This window comes from Asparagus officinalis, chromosome 4 (genome assembly GCF_001876935.1).
Source record: "Asparagus officinalis chromosome 4, Aspof.V1, whole genome shotgun sequence".
Taxonomy (NCBI): domain Eukaryota; kingdom Viridiplantae; phylum Streptophyta; class Magnoliopsida; order Asparagales; family Asparagaceae; genus Asparagus; species Asparagus officinalis.
Window position 1 is genome coordinate 57,371,682 of NC_033797.1, and position 12,112 is coordinate 57,383,793.

Here is a 12,112-nt window from a genome sequence, read left to right on the forward strand (position 1 = left end):
GCAGATTCAGTATCTTGTACTTCTATGCGCCAGTCAAACTTAACAACTTTGCACAGACCTAGAGATTTCTAAGCTATGATTCACTGTATAAAGGTATAGCATCATGATTAACTAAAACTAAGGCGCTTTAAATAAAAACAACTGAGAAGAAAATTCTAACTTGTACCCTTCCCCAGGAGACCAAATCAGCCCCACATCGGCCAACTAAAATCCTGGATTTAAAATGCACTTAATGGTCTTCTTCAATTAATTGTCATCCTCTTCAATTTTGGTGATAAACTTTAGAAAATATACTCTAACCTACATGATAATAAATTTCCATTATAGTGAGAATTCCATTAGCCATTTTGATGTTTCTTGGATAGACACTTCCAAGAACACGCATGTCAACTCGTGCACAATCTCAAAATCCATCTTTCTAGTAATAACAGAACCTTCTTATTTCACACTGAAGCTCAACTTCACATACTATCAGAAATGAAAAGCTTCCACTAGCTAACATATAGCATATCACACGATGCTCAACTTCACATACTTTCAGATACGAAAAGCTTCCACTAGCTAACATATAGCATATATCACACGATAATTCTTACCACGCACCTTTTATAACAAGTTAACAAACAAAACATATTCAACAGCAAGACAAATTGTTCCAATCAAATTCTATCCTAGTAAGTTATTAGCGTCACCAGTGCCATTTCCTTGATTATTATAATCTCCTTCAGGGGGGTCCTCGGTGTTGCCTCCAGTGCGGCTGTCATATTGGTTCCTAGGTATATTATGGTGGTTGTCGACAGTACTTCCAGAATATTCAAGTGCAGCCTTGACCTTCCCAGTCTCTTCTAATAACTTCTTTTCCACTTCATGCTGATAGTTCTGTGCATCTGTGTGAACTTCTATGGCCAAAGTACACACAGCTGAGCCATAGGTGACTAGTGTAAGAACAAGAAGAAGAAGAAGAGCTAGTAACTTCATTCTTGATTCTCTAGCTGTCACATATATATAAGCAAGGACTAAGAAATTGAGCAAAATACAAAGGAGAAAATTGAGAGAAATTTTACCAGCCTGCAATGATTTGCAAAGTCTGTTTTTTCCCTAGTAATATGTTGAAGGGAGGGTGAGTGCCAGATTTTTATAGTGAGAACTTGCATATAGTGAACTTGCAGAGCATTTCAGTTTAAACTCGATCAGACAGTATGAAGTGGATGCAGACATTATTCCACAAATTGGAATATGTTACATCCTTTATTCGATGGGTCCAGAAGAATTAGATAAATGATTTACCACCAAGAATTGTCGATAAGTTGTGCCGTGTCATTACGTAATAATGGACACCTAGCACAATTCTACACAGTAAATGTAGTAATGCTCTATTTGCCATAACTTTAGGAAATGAACCCTCTACATCATCTTTATATCATTTAACTGTGTAATTTGTAATAGAAGAAACCTAGTGGAAGCTTCATATATTGCATCCTTCATTTGTAATTTAGGTTTAAGGAGGCTTGTAAGTCGTAAATAAGTTTCCAATAAATTATCAACAACTGACCATCTAAAACGCATGTATGCTCCCCTGCCCACGTGCACCTCCAGCCCTCAATGCATACCGACACAAACCTCTATGTCACCTATATATCATTTGACTGAGTGATCTGTAACAAAGAAGAATACTTATACAAACTATTGGAGAGTTCAAATTGCATCCTTCATTTGTAATTTACGTTCAAGTAAGCTTATTAATTAAAAAAAATTCTATGACCATCCAAAACACACATATGACTAAAATACAGGCTATTGTGTTCCTCGATGCTTGGGTTATAGTGGCATAGATGTTTGTCACAAGAACAACACAACACACCACATAGGTAAAGCTGAAGAGGCAACATCACAACCCCCCCCCCCCCCTCCCCCGCCCAACCAAAAAACGATAATGAGACGGCAACATTACAACCCCTTAGCTTGAAGAGTGAGGACCATTTTCAAGTGGGATGAGTAATTAAGTGGGGGGGCATTTTCAGATGGGGTGAGTAATTAAATGGGTGAGCTTCATGCTCCATCCTACATCGTAAGAAAAAATTAATAAAATAAAGAACAAATTCACCCCCGACCCCCTACCCCCAGTGATCCCTATATGGAAGGATTTGGAGGTAGATATATCAACTCCTCTAATAAGCGGACAATTTTTGCGCCTACCAATATGGTAAGCACTTACGTAATTATAAAGTGGATTCATATACTAACTAGTCAAGTTATTCAAGGCAGTAGAGAATAATTAGATTTGTCCCTTTATAGATAATATATAATTAGGTTTTATGTCATGATAGCATAATAAGCTACCACTAAGCTAGTGGGTTTTTTTTTTCACTTTCTAAAAATATTTTTTTTTATTTACCACTAGGAATAATGCTGCTTAAGTTTTAACTCTAATGGTTGATTGCATTCGCATAAGAAAATGTCGCTTTCTATGGCCTTTATTGTCCTTAATTTATTCACTAATTATATGAATTCATAAATATATAGTATCTAACAGCTAAATATGTAGCTAAACTAGTTCTGGGCAGAATGCAGATATGTGGATTGAATTAAGAAAAATAGAGATGAAATTGATTCCCAACATAATCTTGATATTATTTGACATTGTATCAGTGCTGACTATGGCAACGTCTATATTCACCATCAGTAAGGCAAAGATTTTCATGACTGAAGGTATCGTCGATTAAACAAAAGGAACTTCCAGTATAAGACAATTTCTTGAAGAATTTTAATGGTAAAGAAACAAATGAAAATGGAGTAGACTTAATGATGACGAAGGCTTTGGTATTGGAGGCCACTATTCCTTGATTTCAAATCATGGCATAAACTGGCAATTTTTTGAATTCAGTTAATTACTTCAACGAATGATATTTTTGTTTTTAAAATCTATGTATGAAGAATAAGGTCTAGTATCCTTTAAAAGAAGGAGAAATTTTTTAAAAAGACCTTTTTGCAATTTTATGAGGAAAATCGATCTTTCTGTGTTTTAATTAGCAAAATCAACCTCCTTTTGCCACATCATCATGGCTGGCTAAAAAGAGTTTGATTTTACAAAATATAGTGTTCGAATTACACGATAGTGTCGTGTAGTTAACGGTCACTAATTACTGACTAATTAGATCTTTATGTGTAAATGAGGCTACAAAGAGGTAGTTAATTCTAAATAAACAACCACTAAATACACGGAACTACTAGTCCCTTGTATTTTGAAGATTATATTTTGCAAAATGGACCTCTTTTTAACCAGCCGTAATGAAGTAGTCAAAAAGATATCGATTTTGCTAAATTTTTTTTTTTGGTCAATGAAAAGAATTTATTCATAAACCAAAGTGATGAAATCTGTACACATCAAGAATCTCACTTGTTGTGAGATATCAAAAGAAAGCAAAAAAATCTAACATGTGTTTTCCTGTAAATTGAGAATATTTATCTACTGGGAACAGGTTTATAAAGAAGCCACCCATTCCTTTTGATCGTCAGGTATGGACATATTCAAAATAACAGTCAATATGTCCATTTTGATATCCTTCACAACCTGATCTGCATTTTTGATCTTCTCCTGAAAAAACCTTGTATTTCTCTCAATCCACAATCTGTATATAGCTGTTGATAATGCCATTCGCTTAACTCCTTTTCTGAACCCACCTCCTCTTAGCTTAGTACAATACCAATCTAAAAGGAGTCCCCAATTGCATGATTTCCATTTAAAGCTCAGCCATTCCATAATTCTGTTCCATACTGTACCAGAGAAAGAACATTCAAAAAATAGATGATCTCTTGTTTCCTGACCTGCACCCGAGCATAAGTAGCATGTATTTTCATTGATTGTCCCTCTTCTCATCAGTCTGTCCTGAGTTAGAAGCCTGTTTTGGATTGTAAGCCAACATACAAAAGCATGCTTAGGATAGCACATATTATCCCACACTGTTTTGTGCCATTTTACCATCTGCGTAGCACTATATAATGCATAGTATAATGATGATATCTGAGACTTATTTCCTTCAGAGCAGGTGCTAATAAGGTTTAACAGGTTGTCAACTCCTCCACAAAGAAGAATTGCTTTATCTCTTTGCTTGATCATTTGCTTCCACATCCAAGAGTCACTCTTTCTGACAGTTACATGCCATATATCTCTTTGGTTTAAGTAATTTCCATGGACCCATTTGATCCAAAGGGATTCTTTATGCATATGTATGCACCAAAGATTCTTCAAAGTGGCTGCCAGGTTCCAAATAGTAGCTGAGAAAATACCCAGTCCTCCTTGTTTCTTACCTTGACAAACAATATGCCATGCCACTAAAGGGGTTTTCTGAGACAGATTTGTTCTCCCCCATAGGAAATTCCTACATAATTCATCAATTTTCTGGGTGACTTTAATGGGCAGAATGTAATTTGTAGTCCAGAAAACTTGAACCCCCAAAATAACACTTTTGATGACTTGTAGCCTACCCCCATATGTGAGATTCCTGTGTTTCAGCCAAGTCTGCAGTTGGTTTGAAACTTTGCTTAAATGATCACTACAATCCATGTATGTTAGTCTCCTACAGATGAGTGGAACTCCTAAATATCTGATTGGTAGCGAACCTTCCTTGAAACCCAACTGGTTAATGATAGAGTTCTTAGTATTTTCATCTACTCCTCCAAAGAAAACAGAGCACTTGTCTTTGTTTGCCTCCAAACCTGTGACTGCCCCAAAATTTTTAACACACTAAAACAATCTCTGGACAGTGTAGACATCTCCTCTTCCAAACAATAATAAATCATCCGCAAAAATGAGATGGGTAATTTTTTGTTTCCCACATTTAGGGTGGAATTTAAACAATCTATCCATCTTCAACATGTCCAGACTTCTTGAAAGATATTCCATACCTAAAATAAATAGGTATGGGGATAAAGGATCCCCTTGTCTCAATCCTCTCTCCCCTTTGAAATATCCATGGAGAGAGCCATTAAAAGAGATAGAGAACTTAGGATTTGAAATACAGGTCATGATTCTGTCTACCATAACAGCAGGAAAACCCAAACCAAAGAGCATCTCTTCAAGAAATTTCCAACTGATAGTATCAAATGCCTTTTTGATATCTATGTTTAACATTATTCTTGGTGAAACATGTTTCCTGGAGTATCCTTTAACCAATTCATGAGCCAAGAGGATGTTGCTTGTGATTTGTCTGCCTTTTACAAAGGCGCTTTGAGATTCATTCACCAAGTGACCCATAACCATTTTTAATCTATTAGCCAAAATTTTTGAAATGAACTTATATAGACAATTGCAACAAGAGATAGGTCTGAAGTCAGAAGGAGTTTTTGGGCATTGAATTTTAGGAATGAGAGTAAGAGATGTAGAATTTACCACTCCCAATAGTTTACCAGTTTTGAAGAAGTCTTCGATTGCCAGAGAGACCTCATCACCCACAATGTTCCAAGCTGCTTTGAAGAAGTTAACACTGTATCCATCAGGCCCAGGAGATCTATTTTCAGACATTGAGAAAATAGCTTCTCTAATTTCTTGTTTTGTGACAGGTTTAGCTAGCAATCTGACCTGAGTATCTGTTAGACAAGGTCCAGCTTTAATAATATTCATATCTGGCTTTTCAGTTGCAACAGCAGTGCCCATAAGCTTTTTATAATAAGAGATAAACTCGTTTGCAATTTCATCTCCACTTGTAAATCTCTGTCCCATATCATTATACAGAACCATCACTTTATTCTGGTGCCTATTCATTTTAATGACAGAGTGAAAGAAACTTGTACCTTTGTCACCCTTTAAACTCCAAGAAATCCTTGCTTTTTGTTGGTAGAAAGACCTCTCACAATCTAGGAGCCTATTGTATAGAGCAATAGCTTCTTTTTCTTTGTTAATAGAAGTCTGACACAGTGGACGATTTTGCTAATTAAAACACAAAGAGGTCGATTTTTCTCATAAAGTTGCAGAAGGGCTTTCTTTTAATTTCTATTTAAAAAATGGAGTATTGTGAGCATGCTCCAAAATCAAGAAACCTATCTCAGCAGCCACTTCAACCTTTCTCTCATGTGTAAAAACCCCAAAACCCAAAAAAAGTATGATCCAGCCCTTCTAACTCAGTGGTATACGTTGTGTATATTGTATTTCTTCCAAATCCCTAAATTACCCCTCCAATCATAAATGTGGCAGATCTCTCTCTCTCTCGTGAAGATTAGAACCAACTGAGATTTTTCCTCTCTTCCTCCTCCCAACTAACCCTCTTCCTAAATCCTCCTCCACTACATCATTGTTCACACCTCGGCTAACTTTATTACTCCTCCCTCCTCTCTTCTCTCCTAACCTAACCTTTAGGGTTGCTCCTCCCTTCTCTCCTCTATTCTTCCTCTCTCCTACCCTAACCTAACCTTCATCATCTCCTCATCCAATCCAACTATCTTCCCGACCCCCGCTGTTTTCCTCTCCCACCTCCCCCTCTATCACGATTGAACTTGAGCACATATTCAACTAGTTTGACTCTAATGGTAACGAAAAGATCTTCTCCTCTGAGTGCACCACTATTTTCTCCTCCCTTGACCACCTCCTCTTCTCCTCTAAACTCTCCTGCATAATGGACGAGACTATCACCTCCTCAAAACCATCTATAACCTCCTCTTCTCCCCTCCTTCATTTCTCTCATAAACAAATCTCATGATTTGATTATTTACAATTTTACTTCTTAATAGTAGATTGGATCTTGCTAGTTTACTTTTGACTGGAATAGATGAGTGAGATTTATTTTGTTGGGGTAGTTTGTTAAAAGGATATATGATATGTGGTAGTTTGGAGATTGCTCATAAAGTGTTTGATGAAATGCCAAAGAGATATATGGTTTCTTAGACTGTGATAATAATAAATCATGTATAAATGAAATATAAAGAAAATATCATTGAAACCTAGCCGCTTTTTCCCAATGTTTCTTTATCTACTTCCTTCCCTAAAAATTACAAGTTTATAGCATACAACATAACTTAATAGGCAATGACTTATCCATAATAGGAAATAACTTAGACTTAACACAAAATAACGTAAACTTCACAGAAAATGACTTATATTCAACACAAAATGTGATATCCTTAATAGAAAATGATTTAACTTTAATAGGAAATTACTTAACCTTAACAGAAAATATAGTAACTTTAACAGGAAATGACTTAGCCTTAATAGGGAATAAGGTAACCTTAACAAGAAGATCATGAAAACATATGTTTTGCCTAATTTCAAGAAAGAATGTATTTGCCCAGTTATTTAAAGCGTAGTTGATAACAAAATTATATGTCCTTTCATTTATTTTCTCTTTTTGCTTTTTCCTAGGGTTACTTTGTCCACTTCCTTCCCAAAAAAATCGCAACTTTATAACATACAACATAATAGGCAACGATATACCCATAACAGAAAATGACTTAAACTTCATATGATATGATACAACTTTATAGGAAATGACTTAAACTTGATACAAATTACTTAGACTTAACATGAAACAACTTATACTTCACAAAAAATAACTTAGACTTAATATGAAATATGGCACCCTAAACAGGAAATGACTTAATCTTAATAGAAAATGACTTAACGTTAATACAAAATATGGTAATCTTAACAGAAAATGACTTAACCTTAATCAGGAATAAGGTAACATTAATAGGAAGATCATGAAAGCATATACTTTATCTAATTCCAGGAAAGAATTTATTTGCTTAGTTTTCTGTAGCGTAGTTGATAACAATATTATATGCTCATTCATTTATTTTCCCTTTCCGCTTTTTCCTAGGGTGTCTTTATCCACTTCCTTCCCAAAAAACTATAACTTTATAACATAAAAACATAACTTAACAGGCAACAACATGCATTGTGCAAGTTTATCATTTGTGTTATAAACTTAAATACATAAAGTAAAGTTAACATACAATAGAGTCAAACACAAGCAAAAAACTATTATCAATCAACAAGACTCAAATAACTAAGCTAGGTTCATAGTTCAATGATAGTAGGTCTTTCAACTTATCGACAAATCCAACTTCATCCTTAAAGAACGACATAAACTAGATAAAACACCTCCAATTAGAGGAAAGCAATGACAAAGAGCAGTAAATGTAAAGATAAAAATATGGAATATCTTTCTTCATAAGTGAAATAGCTCGATTACATCAAACTTCTGAATGATCCCATATAGCTTTCTCAACAAACTTCTGAATGATCACTTAAGATTCAATTATGAATGAGTCAACGCCTTTAGGGATGAGTGATCAAAGAGCCCAATTACATCGAAATAGCTCAACCGCTTTTGTTCCTTCATGTTCTTGTTCATTAACAGCAATCACAGTGTTCCACAAAATAAAAGTTTTGTGAGTCATTTCATCAAAAAAATTGGTGAGCAACTAACGCGGTCCATGAATATGTCGCCGTCAAAATCACTCTCGGCCATCATCCAGGAGAGGTTAGAGGTGGAGAGGGGTGCTTGAGGGAGGAGAAGCTAGTTGTGAAGTCGGAGGAAAAGATCTTGTCGTCACTGTTGGAGTCGAACTTGTTGAGGAAGCGCTTGAGGGTGGTGGTGGTTCATGGGGAGGAGAGGATCGCCAGAGGAGGCATTGATGAAATTGGAGGCTGATTCAGGGTTAGATCTGGGTGAGAATTTGGATTGGGTGCAGCGGTGATGGAGGAAAGATGAGATCTTGCTCGTTGGGGAAGGGGGAGAGATTGTATTAGGAGGAACATTAGGGTTAGGGTTAATCTTAGGAGAGAGGAGGAGCGGAGGGAAGAGCAATCATGAAGGTTAGCGTTAAGCTTAGGGTTAGGAAAGAGGAGAGGAGGGAGGAGCAACAAAATTCACAATGGCGCGGGTGGTGGAGGTGGGGAGGAGGATTTAAGGAGAGGATTGAATTGGGAGGAGGCATGGAGAGGAGAAATCTCATCATGGTTGTGATCTCCATGAGAGAGAGGGGGGAGGGAAGAGGGAGGGGGTATTTTTAGGTTTTTTATTTTTTTCTCCCCCTCTCTCTGTGCTTAGTTGGCAGAGGAATATGGGTTGAAACGCAATATTGCCTCGTACTGTGGGGTTATGCACAAAGATGAAACAACATCTTAAATTTAGTTGGTGAGGGTCGAGGATTATAGTTTTAAATTAATTCTAACATGCCTCCGTAGGTTGAACGCCCTTTTTTATGGGCTAAAACTTGGACTCACGCAACGATGCTAATTTTTAGAAAATCTGCTTAAAATTCGTGGCCGGTGGGATTTGAACCTGGGTTGCTCTGATACCATCTTAAATTTAGCTCCTCTAAAAATTAAACCAAAACTCTGAAGTTATGGTGAGAATCAAGGATTATAGTTTTATATTAATTCTAACATGCCCCCGCAGGCCGAGCGTCCTTTTTTATGGGTCGAAACCTGGACTCACGTAGCGGTGTTAATTTTTAGAAAATCCGCATTTAATTCGTGGTTGGTGGGATTTGAACCGGAGTTACTCTGATACCGTCTTAAATTTAGTTCCTCTAACCATTAGACCAAAACTGTAAAGTTATGATAAGTACCGAGAATTATAGTTTTATATTAATTCTAACATGTCCCTACAGGTCGAGCGTCCTTTTTTATGGGTCAAAACCTGGACTCACATTGCAGTGTCAATTTTTAGAAAATCCGCACTTAATTCGTGGCCGGTGGGATTTGAACCTGGGTTGCTCTGATACCATCGTAAATTTAGTTCCTCTAACCATTACATCAAAACTCCGAAGTTATGGTGATGGTCGAGGATTATAGTTTTATATTAATTCTAATACTACAAAGGGCTTGGGCACATCAACTTCTCTCATTTGGGGCATTGACACAATTTTTCCAAAAAATAAAGAACAAGACCTATACAACAGAAGATAAGTATTGTGTACTCTCTCTAGCTAGATAGTTCAATTAAAAGTACTCTCTCTAGCTAGATAGTTCAATTAAAAGGAAGGCCTACACTCTTTACAGGTTGTTAAATTAGTTCTTCTTTTTTTTTTGTCTTTGATTATTTTCAATTCTGTGTGTTCTAAATATTTGTTCATAAACATTTTTGTACATAAGGTGCCAGAGTAATAAAGCAAAATGAAGGGGAGTTACTAGAAAGGTGTAATACTTGACCAAAAATGATAAATATAAAAGAAACTATAAGGAGAGAGTATCATACGAAACTTTGTCTTACAATTAATATTAGAGATTTGGTTAATACTTAATTCATTTTGCAAGAAATGGTCAAAGCATTGAATTTAAATTTTGTCATTCAGCATGACAATCTTCTAAAGAGACTTTCTAGGTCAATCTAATTGTCGTGTAATTTACTCATGCTAAGCTACTAGATAAGGGAAGTAAATAAGAACAATATAGGAACGAAAACGACAACAGCAAAGCCCCAAAATTTTTTGAGATGGGCTATATGAATCTTAGACTTCCATTCAGTTCTGTAACTTCTGTTAAAGGTTATTTCCTCCACTAAGAACAATATGAATTCTAGGCAAATAAATTATTTTCTTTATAAAGAGGAACAAAATAAACAAAAGAAAATAGGGGCCATCTTGGGAAATGGGTTAATAATTGACCTGGTTTCAATTTTCTTAAAACGAGGTCGCTCGGCTTTTCTCTCAAAAATAGTTCTCTCAGGCCAACGAGCAAACACCTTGTATGCCTGCAAAATAACACTGACATATCAAGAAAACAATAAAAATGGTTACAGTAACACCATTTTATTCATGATTGTAGTTAACATCTTATTCTTTAAGACTGATTGCAAATTTCTGTTACATACTTTGAACGAAAGAATTCAACTGCTCCAACTGCGGAGCTAGCAAAATTCAATACGGATTGCTACTGCTGAAAAACTAATACACGAAATTTTACCAGAACGGAAAAGGGCAGAGGCAAATCATTCGTTTCCTTAGCCCATATATGTCGTAGGCCAGGATTCTTATAGACCGCGTAGATGGACCGGCCGGCTACTGTTAAGGCCGAAGCCAATTCGTGTGGCTGCAAGTGCGCTGTAATTTGTAAAATAAACGATTGAATCGAATCATATCGAATACTAAGGTGTTTGTATTTGTTTGAAACCATCGGATTTTAGCTCAAATTCAAATATTCATGAATGGAGTTTCCCAAAATCTAACTCGAACTATTGGTATTCGATAAATATTCATGAATACTCACGAACATTAATCGAATATCAATGTAAACTCATTCCGCTAAAAAATTTGATTTTTAAATAGTATTAAAATCAAATATGAAAATTATTCATTCATAATATATATGATGTATATATTTAATTTGAAATTTTCATCAGAAAACTAATTTAAGATTATTTAAGTCTCAAAACTAGTATATAAAACTTTAATAGAAATGATAAATAGTTTGAAAATATAATATCATGTGTGTAATAATGCAAATTATAAATGATCAAATTTTAAACAGATATTTGATAAGAAAACCAATCGAATATACATTTGGATATATTCTATTCGTTAACGAACTCAAATACTAAAAATTATTTGTTTAGTGTTTGATGAGCTACTTAATCGAATATAATCGAATAGTTACTTGAACAATAGCCTTTTCATAACCCAGCTTGAATCAAAACCAAGACCATGAGGAGCTTGTCCCTCACCGGAGGAGCTCGTCGTCATGAACTGTTGGGAAATACCCGGGGCTACGCTAAACCCCTAAAACAGCAAGAAACACAGTATAGAGAAAAATACACCAAGATTTACGAGGTTCGGCAAACTTGCCTACGTCCTCGGGAGCCACACAATTATTTTTTTATTAATCAAAGAAATTATAATGCAAGAGCAGATCTCAAACTTGAGATCTCTCAATAAATGCTAATTATCACTATAGCTGCAGTGATAATTCCCTTCTTAAATTCCCCTCTTTAATTATTAACCTCCTACAGTGCCCCCCTTCTTAAATCCTCCCCTTAAATCTTTGTTGAGCGCTAGAGAAAATAAAAGGGGCAGAGAGAGAGGAAGAAATTGCTACCGCCGCCTGGGTCTGAAATCACAAGGAGAGAGAGAGAGAGAGAGAGAGAGAGAGAGAGAGAGAGAGAGAGAGAGAAGGAGA

The 12,112-nt window shown here is 35.8% G+C and overlaps 1 protein-coding gene across 3 annotated transcripts; it reads right to left on the bottom strand.

Moving 5' to 3' along the window:
* Positions 442 to 11,003, bottom strand: LOC109835968. 3 transcript variants are annotated; one of them, XR_002245758.1, is made up of 3 exons: positions 10,812 to 11,003; positions 10,606 to 10,691; positions 442 to 992 (listed from the first exon to the last, which is right to left on the bottom strand). XR_002245758.1 is itself a non-coding variant. In XM_020403925.1 (3 exons), exons 1-3 carry the CDS (start codon positions 10,930 to 10,932, stop codon positions 667 to 669), a joined length of 441 nt encoding a protein of 146 aa, XP_020259514.1. In that variant the 5' UTR covers positions 10,933 to 10,985; the 3' UTR covers positions 442 to 666. The 3 variants fall into 3 exon arrangements, 1 of the variants encoding a protein (XP_020259514.1); XM_020403925.1 differs by having other exon boundaries at positions 10,904 to 10,985; XR_002245757.1 differs by lacking the exons at positions 10,606 to 10,691; positions 10,812 to 11,003 and adding an exon at positions 1,065 to 1,102.